The 21,568-nt window shown below is 37.0% G+C and overlaps 1 protein-coding gene across 2 annotated transcripts in view; it reads right to left on the bottom strand.

The window, feature by feature from the left end:
* Positions 1-1,047: 1,047 nt before the first annotated feature.
* The window catches only part of LOC122291736 (proteasome adapter and scaffold protein ECM29), a 68,799-nt gene continuing 48,278 nt past the window's right edge, over positions 1,048-21,568 (bottom strand). Inside the window, exons 24-35 of one of the 2 annotated variants that reach the window (XM_043099665.1) lie at positions 16,992-17,255; positions 14,506-14,604; positions 14,240-14,424; positions 7,424-7,759; positions 6,216-6,369; positions 5,883-5,993; positions 5,471-5,638; positions 5,024-5,150; positions 2,772-2,930; positions 2,589-2,701; positions 2,456-2,515; positions 1,048-1,440 (exon numbers count right to left, since the gene is read on the bottom strand). In XM_043099665.1, the coding sequence (XP_042955599.1) occupies positions 1,258-1,440; positions 2,456-2,515; positions 2,589-2,701; positions 2,772-2,930; positions 5,024-5,150; positions 5,471-5,638; positions 5,883-5,993; positions 6,216-6,369; positions 7,424-7,759; positions 14,240-14,424; positions 14,506-14,604; positions 16,992-17,255 (1,959 nt within the window). In that variant the 3' untranslated portion in view covers positions 1,048-1,257. Of the gene's footprint in view, positions 1,441-2,455; positions 2,516-2,588; positions 2,702-2,771; positions 2,931-5,023; positions 5,151-5,470; positions 5,639-5,882; positions 5,994-6,215; positions 6,370-7,423; positions 7,760-14,239; positions 14,425-14,505; positions 14,605-16,991; positions 17,256-21,568 lie in introns of those variants that run through there. The other variant, XM_043099666.1, reaches the window with a different exon arrangement.

Genomic DNA, 21,568 nt, shown 5'->3' with positions numbered 1-21,568 from the left:
CGGGTTCCGACCCGTATGAACAGCCCTAATTGCGGTTGCTTACTGGAGGGTGTAAACGCCTTCTTTTCACCATAACCGATCTCTAGCTTCTCTCGTTATATGAAAAATGCTTTTCTTTATCTTAATCATTATTATCTCAATCATGTCTATTGATGCGGCAAATTTAAATAGACGTTATTCCAACAGTTGGGAAAAAAAATTACTTGAACTATAATACATTATTATGTTATGTGTGACTGCATATTAGGTATGAGCTCCAACTCTGACGAAGTTGGAATTTTTAGCTCTAAACTCTGAGCTCCCACTCCGATAAGAGTTAAAAAACAACTTCAATTTTGATTTCGAGAGATAGTTAACCCTACTTCATTTGCTCAGTATTGGAACGGAGTTGAAGTTCTCATTCAGAGTTGGGTTTTTTCTTTCCCAACTTGCACTTTCCCAATATCCAAACAAAAACTAAGAAATTTTCTTACACATTTGCACTTCCCAGCATCCAAACAAAAATTAAGAAATTTCTATACTACCAAAAAGGGTAAGTATGTCATAGACTTCAAATTAATCAAGGAAATAATTAGAATCTCATAGTATGTCTCTCACTCTCTCCTTGGAATCTTCAATGAGAAGTTGAGTCGGCTTATATTGCACCCCCATGCCTAGACAACAAGAGCAAAAATCGGGATGAAGAAGACAATAATATGAGGCTCAAAGAAAGAGAGAATGTGAGGCTGAGAGAACAAAGCAACAGAGGAAGTAGAGAGAGAAAACAAAGCGGCTAAGAAGAACGAAAGGTTTAGGGTTCGCTGAAAGTGATGAATACATAGGAGGGGCAAAACTAAGAACGAAAAGAGGAGTAATCTCATAATTTTGGTGTTAGTTACTCCCATTTATTTCCCCCATTGGGCCAAACTTCAACCTGATTTAGCGAGTAGCAATCTTCCCTGATTTTAGGATTATGGACCCAACATGCCATATCAATAATAGATGGCAAATATGACAAAGAATAACATTCAAACATTTCAAAATATCAAGTACAAAACTGACAAGATGTTTCAGAGAAGAAATTGCCATTGGAAAATACATTAAAGATCAATTAAATCGTTAAAACTCTATGCAAAAAATATATATATATATTGTATTTTTAATCGATGTAGTAAGGAGATAAAACGTAGCAAGCAAATGCCATTCCAACTTTCATTAACAGCTGTGACAGGTTCATTTACGTTCAGCTGTATACAAACTCATGTTGTTGGAGATTCGCTATTTCAAGTTTTCAATTATTTCTATACATTTTCTTAACAATGACTTTGCCTCCACATTCTTCTCCACCTCAAGCTGATGAAGAAGCTCATCCTTAAACCTTATATCCATCCAATGCATTGATGGAAGGTTTCTGATCAGGTTGGTGATTTCCATAAGGCACTCCGAAGCAGCAATGTGAACCTAAATTTGGGAGCATGGGAATAAAAAATGAACAAAAACAATCAGAAGTGTTGGAAGCAATGTAAAAGAGTTGCCAATCCTTTGAACATGAAGGTCAATACAGCAAATCTTTTGAGAGAAGTCAAAAAGGGGAAAAGCATTGTACAGATTTAATGCAAGGGCAAATGCAAACCAACCTCAGAAATTAATATTCCTTAAATACTGAAACATCAATCAAGATTCATAGAAAGAAATATGTACGATCAATTCGCGACACTTGGGAAATCCAGAAACTTGAGTACTCAAAATCATTATATGAATGTGTGGGGCGAGCTGGTGTTTTGCATGTTTCACTAACATTGCTTAAGAGAAAAAATAGGTTTAAAAAAAACATAGGACATCAATGATCAATTGAAAATTTTAAATGAAAAGAATTTCCCATTATCAAAGCTAAAGATGATGTAGGTGTAGCGCAAGAAGCAACCAATAGAGATGCATCACAAAGCATGATTGATGTAAAAAAGTAACGATATTGCCCTCTAATCAGAAGAATTGTGGATGCACGTTTTAAATGGAGCATATTAATGCAAAGAATAAAATCATGCTAAAGTGAACATCCAGAATGTCGCCACCTTTATTTCCCATTATTGAAGTAAAGATGATGTAGGTGTAGTGCAAGAATTATCCAATACAGATGCATTATTACAAAGTAGGCTTCATATAAAAAGTAATGACATTGCCTTACTAATCAGAAGAATTGTGAATGCATGTTTTAAATGGTGCATAGTGATGGTGACAATCAAATGAAGTTAAAGTGAAAACTCAGAACAATAGTTGCTGCCATTATTTGTCAGTTTTATTTTTCCCAAAATACCATGTTCACTGCATCTTTAGTCTCAGGTTCCTCACTTGAAAACCATGTAAGAGACAAGGAGGCCCAGTAGATTCTGTTAGTCAGCTCCAACGTTTTCCCCAAATAAATGACTACAAGTCTACAACATGCATAATAAACCTAACAAGAAAATGGATGGCATACCTGGGCAATCTTAACTGTGCTTAAGCATTGCACTATCTCAGGTGACACAGAGTGAAATAACTGAAACAAGAAGGGAAATAGCGTTCAGACAAGTAATAACAAATGTGTAGTAAATGAAGTGGACCCCGATTACCTCCTGAGCTAAAGAAGTTAAGTTGGCATGAAGAGAAGTTCCCTGAGAGTCATCTAAAACCTTGTTGAGTCTTGAGCAAAGTTCTTTGATTGATGAAAATGCTGATATTTTGACTGTCCATAAACATACTACAATTTTAGTGAACTAACCCAAGAAAAGGAGAGAAAAGGCCAAGGAGGATACCTGTCCATGGAGAGCCAGGCGACAGGGAAGTTATGAAGACATGAACTAAATTGTCTTGTTGTTCAACAATATCATTTATATGTGCCACACGGATGCAAGATGTCATGCAGTCTAATATTTTCTCATGTGGAACAGAAACATCTTCAATTTCATCTGATTCTGCACACAAGCAAGTATGTCAGACTACTAGTATGGTTTTGGACAGGAAATATACACAAGTTACAGATTTAAAGAAACAAAAACAAAAAATTGGCAATTGGCATGATGGCAGGGGAAAAACAACAGTCAAGGCTTAGGCTGCTTTTGTCACATGGATGATAGCCACGGGGGGAGATATTTTGTGGCTGGAAGAAAAGTGTAGGAGAGTGGCAAGACCAACTACTCAAGGCCTCAGAAACTTCCAAGAATGATACATCCCACCGAGTGCCATAAAGGAAGTATATGGATGAGTTGCATCACAAGATTAGGATTTATCACACAGAAAAAAAAAAAAATACAAATAATGGTACATGACACTATCTTCATTGCCTCCATACCAACAGAAAAGAAAACTGCAAGGTGGATCATGGCATTGCAAGGCAATGTCAATCTAAGGACATCATAAGAAGTAACTAGTAAGAAACGATCTAAAAAAACATAACCTAGAGATGCACATTGTCTAGTCCTAGGTAACTAATTGCTTTGTTTTAATTGAGAAAAGCAGAAAGAAGAAACTGGAGCGAAACTATAAAGCTTCATGTTTGGAATAATCAAGAGAATTAAGATATAGGGAAGAAAAATAACCAAGAGCTTTCCACAGGGCACAATTTTCACTTGTTGCGTAGTGGAGAATCAGCAAAAGTATGAATGTAAACTATTCCAATTGCCAATTTTCCAAAGTTAATACCAAAGGAAAAGAAACACTCTTTAGTACACCTCTCCGGCTGCCTCACTAGCTTTCTACCTTCTGCATCCCGCTTTTTGCTCATCCATTAATCATTTCTTTCATAGGCATACTAATAGCCCAAGAGCAAACAAACATCTACTCTGATCATTTCTTTCCTATGCTTCTCATCCCTTCATTGGCATAGCAATAATCGTTTCTTTCATAGGCATACCAATAGCCCAGGAGCAAAAAAGATTCTATTCCGATCATTTCTTTCCTATACTTCTCATCCCTTCCTGCCTAACTTAAATTTCCAAAGACAACATAAAGGCCTGACTTTGAAAAATTTAAAGAAAAAAGGAGCATTTTAACATTTTTAACATGACAGTATGGGAGAAAAGTAATTTGATGAATAATATACGCGAAAATCCTATAAAGCACTTAAGCCATGGCAGTACTTTTTAAGTACCCCAAAATGAAAAGGATGGTTATGTAATCATCCCCCGATCTGGCTCAGGTAGAGCCCAAATTTTCTATTTCTTCAATGGCAGGTAAAAAATGAATTCCATTTTAGAGTAGTTGGCAATGTGTAAAAGATGCCCAAAAAGTTGTTAAATTCAATCATGTTTTTCCTATTATTATTTATCTCCTCTTTCACCTAACACTTAGGATTGAAGAGATATTTATTAGGTTAATAATTAAAGTGAGAATCTATCCACCCATAGTTATTTTTACTTCGGTGCAAACATGAGAATTTATCCAGGAAGCAAAACTACTGAAGCCATTTAAAACCACTCCGTCCATATGTATACAACAAACAGGCAAACCTTTAGATAAATCTTAGAACCCTGTTCTTATCTCTAGAAACTTGTGGCGATAATGATGATTTCATCTCATCTCATTAACACTTCCAGGAGCCAATGGTACACATCAACAAACCTCTTAAGGAAAAGCTATTGAGAGAAACTCAATGTCTCCTGGTTATGGCATAAACAATAAAATCATTCAAGAGGGAATGCAAATGAAATTAAGATAGAACCGCAACTGACAAGAATAAAACTTTTTTTTGCTCTTGGTTAGGCAGTATGAGCCCCTTGAAGGATATCAAAATCTGACGGAACCATGACCAAGCAAATGTTTTTAATTTCACCTTTTAGATTATCTGGAAGCAGCTAATATCAAAACTAGCTCAAGCGATGAAAAAGCTTCATGTCGTTAAATGAAAATCATGTTTTGGATATGTATAAGGTGAAAGTAATTCTAAATTTATTTAACGAACAAATCACCCTTGTCAATACCAAGCTCACTTAACATGAATCAACAAATCTGAAAACGGCAATGAAAATTCTAGGATCTGAGTGAAAAATATAGTATTAATGTGAGAAACCTGTTTTAGCAGCATCACTTGCCAAAGTTGCTTGCCCAGCCTTTCTGACGACAGCCAAATTACTCATATCGAATAACAGAGGAAAGACCATATTAAAGAACTCTGGAAGACTAAAGGCTTTTATTACCTGCCAACAAATATGGGAAGGTGAACTTGTTTATCTTCGCCAATAAATAATAAACAAGTTCAATGTCAACTAAAAAAATAAGATTAGGAACTCAAAAAAGTAGTTTCTTCATCAATCACTGTGCTACAATATCACAAAAGCTTCGGTTATAGTTGTAAGAAAAGCCAATTGTTTAGTAACTTATGAAATAAATATTTCAGTACATCATTTCACGTATCCAGAATAGGAAGAAATGGAAGAAGGTCAAACTGTATATAGAGAACAAGAATATCTTTAAACTAGATTCGGTATGATATACAATGTGAAGTGAAAATGATAACCTGTTCAAGACAGGAGAAAGCTGCTTCACGGTATTTTTTTGCTTTTTTTGTGCATGCAGAAGATACCAAACTCAAAATGGCATTAGGGCTGGCAGGATCTCCGGTGGAAATTGCTTTATGGCAAGATGCAGAGAGAGAACCTAATGCATATAATACAGCATCCTTACCCTGTCATATAAACGCATTGGATCTCAGTACTAGCAAAGTAGGCTAATATGAAATAGGAAAAAAGTATAACACCATCGTAATATCATTAACTGCATATCAAAGATTGACCACCATTAAGCAGTAATTCATATGGCCATTTTTCTTCTTTGAAATATTTGTTGGGATATACAGTAAAACACATGGACTATTTTCACTTTTATTTTGTGCATTCTCTTTATTAAAGCTCATGTATAAATTTTCATACCTCCCATAATCGACCAGGAACTTCTTTCATAAGAGATTGAAGCAGAACTTCGTGATAAGAAGACATGGATTCACCCAAAACTTCACAAAGTTTGCAAATCGCTTGGGCTGACTACAAGCAGTAACAAACAAATGAACATAGATCATAGGAAAACAGGAATCAGAAATGAAATTTCCTTTTACAAGAAAAAATAAATTATTCATGCAATGAACCTGCACACTGATCTCTTCACCACTCCGTTAAAGAGACTAGAGATCAGAACCCAATTTGCTTCTCATAGGAACATAAACTTAAAAGCAAGAAACAGATGTAAGAGATAAAAATAACACAAACCTTTCTTTTACTTGCCCACGATGATGATGCAATGCTCTCACTTATAAGAGAAACAATTTCACCCAAGTACAGTTGGAGTGTGACCTGTTCACCACTTGTGTTTTCTTCCCATAACTCCTCAAATAGACCAGAAATATATTTGTCATCCTCAAATCTGCATTAACACATCTTTTCGAATTCAGAAAAGATCATGGTTATGCAATTAATTTTATTTAGTTCATTAATTTCAAAACCTTTAAAGAAAACTTCTTAGTAAAGACTCCCCACCCCCAAAAAAACAAAGAAAAATCTGTGTTCGTTTAATTTACACTCCCTACTACCAGGCACTGAGCATAATTTCGGCAATAGGCACCCATATGAAGTGCTGCTGCCAAATCTGTGCAAGTACAATTCCATCAATGGGGACTAATGTCTCAGAAAGGCACCACTCAAGGGATATCTGAATAGCGAATCATTAGTACACGGGAAAATAAAAGGAGCTTTCTACCACTAAACTGATATTTTTTTAAAAATAATAAGAAAAGAAGTTTCCCCATGAGGCACTACATTAACTTGTGAATGGACGGATTTTGTTTTATGACGAGGAATCCCGGAGACCGTGCAACGCAACGTGTCTTTTACCCAGTTAAAGCCAGACACATGTAATGCATCCCCATCACACAAATAAGGTAAATCATCAGCTAGTCCCAGCTATTCACTGATGGACGTGGCCCCCAGAAATCAAAGCAGACAAAATTAGAGGAAATACAGGAACAAACACACCGGCACGTGTTCAAAGAAAAAAATCTAATATTGTGGAACTGTATGCTAAAAATACATGATTCAGACTGGAAACATTCATATACATGTACCAGCTTCATACACAAAGCTCATGCCAGAAACTAACACCTTCCATCACATCAGATTAAGCAAGAAATCATTGGGAATATTCAATTACCTTGATAATTAAATGCAAATGGGCAGATATTCTGTAACTTCTAAGTCTCTAAATAACTAAAAATTACATTTTTTTTTTTCCTTTTTCCCAAATGGTTCTCTAAACTTCTTGTTATATATAAGCTATATTTCCTGTCAACCTCTAATTAGGCCATAAAAGGATGAAAATAACACTACATTTTCACATTCTCAATAATAATCTCTATTTGTTTTGGGTGAGAGCAATAATAATATCTCAACATAGATAAAAGGACCAAATGTCTGATTCAGACCTTGATACAAAGATAACTGGAACCATTGCAGCATGATATCCACTCACAACATCTGAGGCCATAGATGAATAGCTTTTTAATAGAATTGCACATGAAATTTGATCATTTCTGTCACCAGTATGCAAAGATGCAGTTTCTTCGATTAACTTTTGGGCCTGAAGGATTGATGCATGCTTAAGAACAATGGCACAAGCACTGGCAAAGGCACGCTTCACTGCAACACTTTTCTCTTCCTTAACAACCGGAAACAACAGCCTCAAAAGCATGCTTGTATATGGTCTGATATGAGCACCAACATTTTGAACGAGTAAGACAATAAAGCTAGCAATACCAACCCTGCAAAAGAGTACGTAACATTTATAAAACATCAGGAAAAGAAGTAGGCTCAACTTTATCTTCATTATTTAAAACTTTATTAATGACCAAGTAAGGTGTTGCCCAAATACAAAGAACGTGTACATGGTAAACACTATGACATCACCACTTGTCCAAAAAGTTTAAGGTGATGGAAAGAGGTAAATTTTTTTATTTATATTATATCTAAACACTCCCCCTCATGTATGGGCCAAGCTCCCCCTCAGTAAGTGGGCTCAACATGTAGAATGTTTAATCAATGAGTGAAGTGTAATGTCAAGGTTCAAACTCAGGGCCTTTGTTTTAATACCATATAAAATCACCGCTAGTCCTAAAAGCTTAATCTAACGGGAAGATGTAGATTTTATTATTTATATTATATCCCAACAAAACCAATCAAGAAAATCGAAAATGAACAGAGGAGTCCTAGAAGCTAGGAATGGAAAAATCAAGGTAAGCACACATTCCATGATAAAGGGTCTTGAAGAAGAAATCCTTAAAGTCTGCCATCATTCTTTCTTCATCTTCAACGCACCGGCCATTCTTTCTATTCAAATACACCAGAACAAACCCCCAGGATCACCTTTCACAACGCTACAAGCAAACCTGCCTTTCTGACACACCAAAGCTCCACCACAAAACGAATCATAGATTAGGGAATTCAAAAGGCACAGTGCAACTACACAGGGAGTATACAAGATACACCGAATTAGAACAACAAAAATGCTTCCAAGTCATCCTCAACCAAAGCATCCTTATAGAAAGCAATCTTAAATAACATTGGGAATGTGGCCTTAAGAGTCTGATCGCCACACCAAACATAACTTGTAAAATGAAGAAAATTGCCCCCATCCCCTCCTAATTCTTTTCGAAAAATCCGACCCAACAAAACCCATTAATTGCATTAGAATACCACCCACCCCATGAGCTAGGATATTTTGCATCCACCACTGTCCTCCAAAAACTTCCCCTCTCATTTGCATAGCACGACCCCAAAGCAATGCATACATAAAATAGATACTACATTTTTAAGAAAAATATTATGCCTATTCCGATGGAAACACAGACAGCTCAAAAACTTTTAGAATTCATTGAAATGCCTGTGTACAGCAGTTTCAATTTCTCATGTTTACTCGATATAATGAAATTATATTCTCTTCTTCCACATATCAAAGGAAAACTAGGGTTTTCTTTACGAAGTTGCGGCTAGGGTTACATGGCAGCTAATCTCTAAACTTTGTTTAAATCTGGTGCTATTGACAATAAAAATTCTGTTTCAATGGAAACGATATCTTTTGATTGTACCTCTTGCAAACTTGCCAAAAGCAAAGTGTTACCGTTCCCACAATATGGTTCCCATGCTTCTCTGGTGTTTGATATAATTTATAGCAATGTTTGGGGTATATCTCCTGTTATATCACATGCTCACTACAAATATTTTGTTACTTTTATTGACAATTGCAGTAGATTCACTTGGATCTATTTTCTCCGTACTAAAAGTGAAGTATTTTCTGCTTTCAAGGCCTTTCTCGCACTCCTTCAGACACAATTTGCTTCCTCTATCAAGGTCTTACGATCTAATTCTAGGGGTGAATATATGTCTCATGAATTTCAGAATTTTCTTCAAGAAAAAGGTATTCTTTCTCAACGTTCTTGCACATCTACACCACTACAAAATGGGGTAGCTGAGCATAAGAATCGTCATGTACTTGATATGGTTCAGGCTCTTCTTATTGACTCATCAGTTCAATCTCGTTTTTGGTCTGAAGCATTAGCTACTGCTGTCCATTTAATTAATAGATTGCCCACACCAGTTTTACATAATGTCTCCCTATTCCATATTGTTTGGTCACACTCCTAATTATTCTAATTTTCATATCTTTGGTTGTGTGTGTTTCGTTCATCTTCCACCACATGAAAGACATAAATTGACTCCTCAATCTGTTAAGTGTACTTTTCTTGGATATAGTTCCACTCAAAAAGGATTTCTTTCTCTCTCATGTCAATCCTAACTCACCTAGTTTTTCAATGCTTCATGATGAGCCCGAGCCCTTCTTTATGCCCATTCCTGATACCTCCTCTGCTCCAGTGGCTTAGTTTAAACATGGTTTTGTCTACACTCAACGTCATAGCACCTCTTTGGCCGGGTCTCCTATGGCTTCTCAAGATTCTTCTACTTCGGCGCCTGATCCAACATCCACCATAGTTCTTGCTGCTCCTATTCCTTGGAAATCTAGCCGTGTCTCTAACCCACCAGCTCGGTATGGTTTTTCTTCCCCCACTTCTATGACTACTACATTATCTTCCATTGCTATCCCTTCATGCTACAAACAGGCTATGGAACATGAGTGCTGGCAGCAAGCGATGCAGACAGAAGTTGATGCACTTGCGGCTAATCAGACCTTGGATATGGTACAATGTCCTCCTTCTATCAAACCAATTGGTAGTAAATGGGTATACTACGTAGAACTTCATTCCAATGGCTCCTCTAGAACGATACAAAGCTAGATTGGTTGCTTTGGGGAATCGGCAGGAGTATGTCATAGATTACGATGAGACTTTTGCTCCAATTGCCAAGATGACTACTGTTCGCATGTTACTTGCCCTTGCTGCTTCTAAATCTTGGCAATTACGTCAGATGGATGTCAAAAATGCTTTCTTGCATGGCGATCTAAAGGAAGATATCTACATGAAACTTCCATCCAGTATGCCTATTTCCTCTCCTATGGCTGTTTGTAAATAGAAGAGGTCTTGGTATGATCTTAAACAAGCTCCTCGAGCTTGGTTTGGATCGCAATACTTTGCTAGGGTTTTTTTTAAGCAAAGTAAGTACAATGCTTCCTTATTTTTGCACAAGGGTGATGTTGGAGTAGTATTTTTATTGGTATATGTAGATGATATTATCATCTCTGGTTCAGATGGACTTTTAATTCAAAAACTTCAGCAACATCTTCATAATGTGTTTCGCATGAAGGATCTTGGGAATCTTACCTACTTTCTAGGGTTGGAAGTTAGGTCTCAGCCACATGGTTTATTTCCCAATCAACACAAGTATATTCAAGACCTAATTCAGTTAGACAGATTGGAAGATACCACTCTAGTTGATACTCCTCTGGAGGTGAATGTTAAGTATAGGAAAGACGAAGGCAAACTTCTCCCAGATCCTACCTTATACCGTAAGTTGGTTGGCAGCTTGATTTATCTCACCATCATGTGCCTTGATATTTCCTATGCTATCCACACTGTTAGTAAGTTCATAGATTCTCCTCGACATCTTTATTTTGTAGCTGTTCGTCGGATTATTCGCTATCTACTTGGGACTCCTAATCGTGGACTGTTTTTTCCTAAGGGTTCTTCTCTTCAATTAGTTGCCTATAATGATGCAGATTGGGCTAGATGTCCGGACTCTCAACGTTCTACTACAGGATGGTGTGTCTTCCTTGGGGATTCTCTTATCTCTTGGAAGTGTAAGAAGCAAGATTGTGTATCTAAGTCATCTACAGAGGCTGAATATCGGGCAATGTCTACTGCATGTTCGGAAATTATGTGGTTGCATGGTGTTCTTTCAAAACTCGGCTTTGCACAGGCACATCCCACTCCTCTTCATGGTGATGATACAACTGCCATTCAAATTGTAGCCAACCCAGCTTTTGATGAACGTACGAAACATATCGAGGTTGATTGTCACTATATCCAAGATGCCTATGAGTCTAAAGTTATCATTCTCCCTCATGTGTCCACTGAACACCAAGTAGCTGATATCTTTACCAAAACTTTGACACTCAACAACGGTATCAATACCTAGTTAGCAAATTGCTGCTAGTCAACTCCCTAGCATCAGTTTGAGTGAGGGTATCAAAGGAAAACTAGAGTTTTCCTTACTAAGTTGCGGCTAGGATTACATGGCAGCTAATCTCCTACTTTATTGACTGAAATTCAAATAGATTAGGATTTATATTCTAATCTTATCTTTTATTTAAATTAAACTTGTACATATTTAGATAGGATAAAATCAGGTTAGTTTAGAAAGATATAAAGATGTAGTTTGTTGAGGTTCAAATTTGAATTCTCAATCTTATCTTTGTAATTATTTCTGGAACTATTTTTTTATAATGAGAAGGAAGCACCTCAAAGGGGTCATTCGGCCAAATCTGACACCATATAGTTAGGAGTTTCCTATTGCATATTTCCTCTATACTTGGGTGGCGCCCTCTGCTTTTCGATTAAGATTCCCGTACACAACCCTCTTGCTCTCCTAATCTGAGTCCACAATCAGACATTCATTGCTATGATGGCCAAGCCAAAGAATTGCCTTCAGATGACAAAAGTGTTTTTGGAGGACAGTGAAAGGGATCCCCAAATTTCTTGTGAAAGTGATGATTTTGTGGTTTAATGAATATGAGAGGCTCCAAATAGAATACTGACTAATCCTTTTGGAATGTAAGCCCAGTTGTGGCATGGGATTCCCTTGGATTATCACACAGAAGGTGCTACTTAGGGGGTGGAACCGAGAACGGCACTAAAGGGATGTGGGAGGTATCTTCTTTGACTAAACTATGCCAAGGAGCGAGGAGGTTTCTCCAATAGCAATGACAAAGGAAACCTCAATGGACGGCTTGGGCAAGACTGGTAGAGAACGTGAGAGATGGAGAAGGAGAAAGCGAAAGACCGATGGGGAAAGAGACATACGGTAGAAGCAAATGAAATCTTAAAAGGGAAACCAAACTTAATATCTTGGCGGTGGGGCAAAATGGGGACGTTATAATAATATATAGTATAGATATGTCTAAAATATTATATTATATTATAATAAGAATAATCAGTTTGGTCTAGTTCAGGTGAACCAAGGCACCTAGACTGATGGTCCAACCGATTTTCTCAGCTATTGATATGTTAGGACCAACAATCGACTGGTTCCCAGGAAAAACCAAACAATTCTGTCTGAATTTTCAGCCAGTTCTGGTCGATCTGATCAGTCCTGGGTTTTTTTGTGCAACTCTAGTGCTACTTCCTTTATCCATAAGAGCTTGTGCTACTATAGTTGTTAGATTCATTAGGAGCAAATAAGAATCAAAAGAAGGATAAACAAATAATGAACTTGCACTATATTATGCATCAGATAACACTACAATGTATTCCCCCAATCCCATAATGAGTGACTCAACAGCCAAATGCAAAAGTTTGAAGGAGAGCAAATGTGTCAAACTCACAAACTTTAACTTTTAATGGGTGACCAATACCAAAATTGCAGCTGATACATTCCTTTGTTACAAAGGTATTTGGGGGAAATTTAGAGGTTTATGTAAGCCAATAGGTTTTTGGAATAAGCATATATATGTTCTTTTTTTGTGCAGGCTAATCGGTTCATGTATCACTAAGAACTTGTGGAGAAAGAAAAAAGCCATTAAATTGCACATTATGGGATGCAAGTAGTAGTTAAAACACAGAATTTTTAACATGCATTAAGGTTTGTATCTTATTCAACAGAAATATGATGCAGACCACTATTTAATTTATTTTTTGAAAAGTAAATATAACTTTATTACTTTCCACAATTGTACAGGGTGGAAATAAGAGATTCTCTCCACAATTACAAAGTAAAGTTTAATCCGATAAAAAAGAGTTTAACAAAGAAAAAGGAAACAAAAAAGAAGGGAGGAAAACTACTCAAAGAACTTAAACTATTTGCAATTCTACAGACAGAACTATCATAAAGAATACCTCAATATCGTTGATTACAAAAACATCCAACTAGACAATTGTTTAAAGTCATATAGTCATATAATCTACATTTTTAAACATATTTATGGGAATTTGGGACCAAAATATACATGCATCATCCTCTGTAAAGTCTAACAAAGTTAAATGTATGCTTTGCTGATGGCCTGTGCACCCCCAGGATTAGTCAGGACTAAGTTCTTGGACACCTAGTGCATATAAAAAAAATGTATATTTTTAAGAGACAGGGAGGCACTCAGGGAAAAAGTGAAGCTTAGAACCACACCTGCATTTCTACCAACTGGAAAAAGGATCCACACTAGAAAGTACAGAAACTTTTCCATCAAATGAACCTCATTTCAGAAGAGGTAAATATATGAAACACAATGAGCCTTAGAAAATTGGTATAGTGTATTGTGGTTCAACTGGAAACAGTTATAACAGGAGCTAACTGAAGAATTTATGACATGAACCTATTAGGTTAAATAATCAATTCTACGGGTTATTTTGTGGGCATTATGTTTTGACGTCCATAGTCTTATCATAAGATAGACATGGTATCATGTGTGTAGAGGGGCTTGACCTAACTTCATACCCTATCAATTCTTAAATTATTTTAACCTTTTCCCTTTTGGACATGTGCATTATTAAGTACTTATCACAAAACTGATATTTGAAACCCTATCCGTGTTGTTCACACCAACTACTATGAACTAAAAATGTAAAGGCGGTGTAACTACATACCTGGTATTAAGGCCTACCCCAGAGCGGACCAATTGAGCAAGACGAGGAACCAGTGTATCTAATGACTCAGTATCTACAACTTTTATGCATAGGTCAAGCGTTTCCCACATGGGAGAGCCTTTTGCAATCGAAATTCTCAAATCTTCCAGCTTCTCTGTTTGGATTCCAACTTTAGCAGCATGCAACTGCAAAAGAAAAATAAATTAATAAAGTAGACAACACATGATGATATAAATGCTACAATGGCACAGAGGATTATGTCAAACCTCAACATAATTGAGCCCTTGGTCCTCGAGGCTCGATAAACTTTCAAGCATGCAACAAACCAAATCAGATAAATGAGGACGGAGGGCAATCCCCGCACCCTGTGAATAAGGCAAAAAATCCAAGAGAATCTTCAACAAAAGAAGAAAATGTGCCATAAATAAAAGAAGGAAATCATACACCATGGTTACTAATTTACAATTATACTAAACCACATGACAGTTTGAAACTTGTGCAAGCAGAAGAAATTGCTCGGGCAAGGCCATAATTGCTAGATTCATTTTGCCAAAAGAAAGCTTATTACTATATAATTGAGGTTAAGTGAGTAAATGTGTTTTGCATATCCTTCCCGCAAATCATATATGCTTGGTAATATAACCCTTAATGCATAGAAGCAAGGATATTCTACTTTCCAGATGCAGAAGGCTCTCACACTCAACTGTTATACTGTTGATGCTTTGATGATGAGGTTAATCTTTTTTATAGGTAAACTAATGGATGAAGAGGTTAGAATTTTAAGGCCTAGAACCTTATAAGTCATAAAAGGCTTCTGACTACTCACCTCCAACTGAAGCCACAACCCCTAGCCAGGAGATAAATAAATCTCTTTTTTTAATGAAAGCTCTGGTTATAATACTTAAAAAAATGAATCGATAAATGAATAGTTGGAGCAAACTCCGTTGAATAGGTTAATTTGATACAGCACATCACAGGAGCAGTATCTTGAATTATTATCTCGTCCACTTTGTCCTGTGCTATGCACATATCTCAAAGTGCCAACCCATCTATTCAAATTTGTCTTGTTTGTTTCTTTTTGGCACTAGGTGTTCGAAACAAAGTCCTGACTAATCTAGGGGGTGCACAGGCCACGGTGAAGAGTTTTCCGCAAGTGCGCCTCTAAGTAATTCAAGGGAAAATCCCCCCAGTCCGATAGCCCCTAGAAATTGTTTGCACCCAAGAGTTCAAACCTTAGACCTGGAGGGAGTATACCACCAAAACCAAGGCTTTTACCACTTGAGCCAACCCCTAGGGGTTATTTTGTCTTGTAAACTCCGAATGGACAATTCCCCTCTGCACACTTGATCTGGTTGTTTACAGCAACAACAAAAATGAGCAGGGTATATAATCCCTGTAGGAAGGAACTAAAAAGAATAGTCTTCAGTTTTTGCACCAAGCTTTGGTCTGCTAGCTGCAGGTTTTGATAAAGACATGGGAGTGAAGAGTGTCATTTCAAAAAGAGATGGGTAGGAAACAGGCTAAGATCTATCATGGGGTTTGTCAGATACAATTAGATGTATAACATGATGGCCAAGCAACGTGCCCAAGAATATGAGGCAAAACAAATGAGGATGCTTAAAACAAATAAAGGTGACAAGGAAAAATAAACACAAAAACAAAAGCAGATGGTGTTAAGCTATAGGAGGCACCATGCCGGTAAGCTTGAGGAAGGAATGATATGATTCAAGTTGAAAGTGGTGAAGGGAAATAAGGGTAAAGAGTGGTTAGAAATGACATGATGGCCAGTCATTTAACAAAGCCTAAGGGGACTTTTGCATGATGGAGAAAATTTCACATAACTGATTCTAGCTGTTAGGATTGAGGTTTTATTTTGTTTAATTAATTACAAAATGATGCATTAACAGCCAGCCAAACATTATCCCCATACCCAGCAAACCTATTCGCATAAACTCATAGAAAGCAAGCTAGTAGTTGCATTATATTCTAGAAGTGTGAGGTCATTACTAATATATTGGAGATATTTAACAAAATTCCTTAAAAGTATTAGGTCCTTTCATTTGTTGGTGCTATTGCCTAAAGGAAAGTCAATGCTAGGCTCAACACATCTAATTCATTGTACTATCAGTATATTATTTGAATGAATTGAGAAGTAAAATCATTCAATCACTCTGCATTGTTATTTTTAATACTGTTTCCATCATGCGGATCAGGTAAATTATCAGCTTTTCACCGTGGAATGTGGCCCCTAGAAATTGTTTTCATCCAATGGTTCAAACCTTAAACCTAGAGGGAGCATACCACTGAAACCAAGGCTCTCACCACTTGAGCCAAGCCCTAAGAGTTCACCGGAGCTTTACAAGAATTCTATACATGGAAAGAATGTAATTCCCTGAATGATTCTAGCCCTATATGGAAACTATACTCTGTCAAATATGCTAACTGTACAAGCCTAAGTAAATTAAGGAAGGTGAAAATAAGGAAAGAAGAATAATTATGGACGGAAAAGTTGTCCATTGACAGTTGCAATAATGCATTCATCTTACTGCAAATAGATCAAAATATGATGCCTATATACAGGCTATAGCAACTCTCATATAAAGACCCCAGCTGTGTTGAAAGAGTCTACAAAGAAAAAAAGTAGACATTTTGCAGCACTATTTTAAAGCTAGTACAATATTTACAGAAAATACCAATTATTTTTCACTGAAAAAGAAAAGAGAGCGTCATGATAATGCGGAACACTGCTAACCTTCGCAAGTTTCATAACAACTCCAATAGATGCCTTCTGGATACTGTCAACTTTACTTAATATGCCTTCAGCAAGCAAAAAAGGTAGGACAATATCCATTGCTTGGCTCGCATCTGAGATGTCAGTTAATGATGCATCACAAAGTCGCATTGTCAATGAAGATACTGCACGACATAATTTGTCTCCAGATGTACGAACTGTCTCTTTTATGTCATCCATGGCTCGAAATGCTGCTGACCATAATTTTTTTAAATGCTTTCTGATCTACATGGAAAAAATATAGTTAATGGATACCACTATTCAGTAAGAGAGGATTGTTTAGAGAATTAGAAACATCACATGGGATCTTTTTATGCATATGAATACAGAGGCTTACTCTTGTTTATTAAAATGAGCAGTGGTGAACATGGGTGTGTGTAAAGCAGGATTCTGGTATGCAGCTAACATGATCAGAGCTTTACTTACCGAAAACAGAGATTGAATCGATAGAGTTCTAAACTAGTTTTTAGGTCCAAACTTTTTTTTTTTTTTTTTTTTTATGTCGGGGAACCTCTCCAAGGCAGGGCCCTTTGGACCCACCCCTACATAATAAACCCCGGTCCCGTGCACTGCACCCTCGGAAGTTTAGTTTTTAGGTTCAAACTACAGAAATGAAATGAGTTTTTCAATCCAACTAGAAAACAAGAATACTGGCCATGCTATTCGATAGCCATAACCAGAATAAAGTATATAAATGAATAAAAATTCAAAATACATCTTTTTAGGTTAAAAAGAATACATATAAAAAGACAATGTTCAAAACAAAACAAAAAATGTTGGCGTATGGGTAAAATACTCCAATGCAATGCAATTATAGAGTATATACTCCAATACACAGTATTTTATGCATTCCGAAGTGAAATTGGTATGTATACAATTAATAATGATGATGATAATAATAACAATAACAACAACAAAAAGAATAAATAGTAACAACAATGTTGAATCCAGTAAACATATGTCCTCTTTTTTTTAGTATTCTTTTATTGTGCAATTAACTCTTTGTTTCCAACAAATGCGAGTTTATATGTATTAAAAAAACTCGTGCATAATTATCACCAGCACATCCAAGAAGTTTCCACTCATTTTTACGTGGGGAAGCCAAAGTTTCATAACCGGCTCTTCCTAAACTACAAAAAACTAGCTACATATTTCCAAGAATTGTGAAAATGAGGGACAACGAACTACCTAGTAACTAGATTGATGGATGATATTTAAAGCTTAATGAAGTTACACAGATATGATAGGAGACAGCAGTATTTCTTCAAAGATCATGTTGCATATAAGACCAAAATAACTATAAATAATGTCTGATACGATGGGCTCTATTTGTCAACTTTTTTTGTTTTTGCTACTGTAGCACCCTGAAAAGCATCTTGTAGAATTGTTGTTGCCTTATCTACTCACCACCTAGAAACATATTTTACTCTTAAGTTATTAACTAAGGAATTCTTGAAAAGAACTAGTGAAGTGTGAGAACCTTGGCTTAGGCACAACTCCCCACTTAAGATACTTGAGGAGAAATTGGACTGAAAAGTGTGGGGCGGGTGAGTTTTGGGTCAGCAAGTGTTAAGCGGGTAAGACATGAGGCGAGCAAATAGCAGGCAAGACAGGAAGCAAGCAAGTATCGGGTGAGTAAAACGGCGGGCATGAGGCGAGCAAAGCATTGGGTGAGCAAGGTGTTCGGTGGGCAAGACAAGAAGCGAACAAGTATCAGGTGAGTAAAATGTTAGGCGGGCATATGGCAAGTAACGTGCAAGGTGGGAGAACAAGGTAATTGGAACCCAGAGATTTGAGTGTCCCCAGATACTCTTTAGAATGCTCAGAATACCCTTAAGTGACTAGAAAACCTTAAGATAATGCATGGTTTCCACCTTTCACACTAACTTCTTGAAACCTCACACTTATAATTTTAACACCTCATGCTTTTGTTGACACCACATCGTATACTTGTCATCACCTGCTAGAGGAATAAAAAGTCTGGAATAAACAAACTTAACCCAGTTCTTTTTACTGGGCGGCGTTTTCACTTTCACATGGCTGTTTACTCAAACTTGCATCACCGAGATCCCCCTCAAACCTCCATAGACTCAGGCAAAACAACAGAGAGAGAGAGAGAGCTTATAACTCCTTCAAGAGAAGTCATCTACACCAAGGACTTTATACAGGTAAGTGCATTTCACCCTTTTAATTCAGGTTATGATTCCTACGATATTCAATTAGTGCAAGATTTTGATGCGACGTAATCTTTGAATCCATGAAGAGTCAGAACTCGGGTGGTGTTTAGCTATTATGTTTAATGTACAACTGGGGTCTTTTAAATTGTGGTTGTCGAGCAGTGCGTACAAGTTGAAGTTAGGTTCTGTTTTAAGCTTGTAATATGTTAATGACAGGTGATTACACAATGAATTATGAGGACAGTAACTTTGCTGGAACATAGGCTAAACAATCATATCTTGGGTTGAGTCTCCATTTTCCAGTTGTAGTGTTTAACGTGTACAGCTTGGCCGTAACAGGGGAACTTAGTTGGTAGTTACTACCCTATACTTTTTCTTTCCGTTTAGAACTTCAGAAGAGTTAGATGCTTACTAAATCGGTTGCTGAAACAAAATAGCAAAGAGTTGTCTTAAAGGAGACACATTGGAGATTAGAGTTTGTAAGTAAATATAAATAAGTTCTGTTTCTGTTTCTGTTAAATAAGGTTTGGTTTCACCCTATGCTCTGATTAGGTGAGCATATAATGAAAATAGGAGGATTATGAGGATTGGAATGCGAGCAGTAAAGTTCCACCGGCCATTTAGCGAATACTCTTTTAATTAAGCAAGCTTGTTAATTAGTAATTTTAGCAAGAGTTTTAATCAAAAGCTAGACTTGGTACAAGTGAATAAAAACACAGTGAGGAAAAGTTCTAAGTTTCCTTCTAAATATACTTTTGATCTTCTGGCATATGATTGTACATTAGCTGTGATGACATAGAATCTTTTACTTAAGTGTGTCTGTTGTATGCTTATACGAAAATATCTCATGAACATGGCATTTCATTTTTTATAAGTAATAAGATGTTTTATTATAAGTAATACGATGTTCTATAAGTAATAAGATGTGTATTTTGGGTTGTTTTTCACGGGCTTTTTTGGGTCATTAGGGGCGCTATATTATGGGCTAGGTGTTTTCTTGTATACGTTCAGTGTACTTGGTTACTCCTTCTGATATATAAAATAATTTTACTTATCAAAAAAAAAAAAAAAATCAATTCAATAGGCATAGCCTAAGTACACATGAAGTATATAAGAGAAAACACCTGAATAGAAGCTAGAAACTAGTAGAAGCTAAAAGAAAATCACGAAAATTGTCCCCATTCAAAACAAGAACATTCGCCCAAAGACATAAAGTATGTAAGAAAAACTCTCTAATTCCTCCCAGCCAACGTTCTCTATCTTCAAAGCACCGCCCATTTCTTTCCAACCATAAACACCACATCAAGCATAAAAGAATCATCTTCCAAACCCCAAGGGGTTGGCCCAAGTGGTGAAGGCCTTGGTCTTGGGGTCTCATTCCCTTCAAGGTCTAAGGTTCAACACCTCATGGGTGCAAACAATCCTTTGGGGCCACACTCCCTGGTGAAAAGCTAGTGATTTAACCAGTTCCGTGTAGGGAAAATTCCGAGGGTGCGGTGCACGGGACCGGGGTTTATTCTGCAGGGGTAGGTCCAAAGGGCCCTGCCTTGGAGGGGTTCCCCGACATCAAAAAAAAAAAAAAGAGTCATCTTCCAAATAGCAGCAATACGATGACTACCCTTAATGCCTTTCCAACAAGCCAAAAGATCTACCACCGTCTTAGGCATCACCCAAGCAATACCTGTCCTACCAAGAATCTCGTCCCAAATTGTCTTAGCCATCTCACAACGAAAAAAATAAATGGTCAACAGATTCACCATCTTTCTTACACATGAGCACCAATCTACAACGATAAGACCACGCTTTCTCATGTTATTTGTTTTCAAGATGTTCCCAAGAGATGCCAACCAGAAGAAAAAAGCAACCTTGCTTGGCACCATGGATCCCCAAATGCACTTCCAAGGAAATTGACTAACATAATGGCAGGTCAACACCTTGTACAATGAACTAACAAAAGTTTTGGGATATAGCATGCTACCTGAATCTCTCTGTACTGTTTCAATGAAGGATTCTCAATGATCATCAGCTTCTTTGTTTGTCGTTAACATTAAAGATGGGTCACTCGAAACTAATCTGTATTGAAAGGTAGTCGATCGGTGCGTATCATAAAGTGAGGTAGAAAGGTGGTGAATGAGTTGGCTTTGGGATCCTCAGCAGTGAAATGGTTGGTGTAGACATTGGAGGAGTGTGCTTGCTCAAATAGAAAAAAAGGAATTTTACAAAACCTCCCCTGTAAGCAGTAGTGCTTTCATCACACAGAGGTTCTAATGCTTATGGAAGATTCCTGACTCCAATGGAATATAGAGTGGGTGGAAGAAGAAGCCTCAGCATAATCTCTGAAGAAGTGGAATGGAAGGGCTC

This window comes from Carya illinoinensis, chromosome 13 (genome assembly GCF_018687715.1).
Source record: "Carya illinoinensis cultivar Pawnee chromosome 13, C.illinoinensisPawnee_v1, whole genome shotgun sequence".
In the NCBI taxonomy this organism is placed as follows: domain Eukaryota; kingdom Viridiplantae; phylum Streptophyta; class Magnoliopsida; order Fagales; family Juglandaceae; genus Carya; species Carya illinoinensis.
This window is presented reverse-complemented; position numbering and strand designations above follow the sequence as displayed.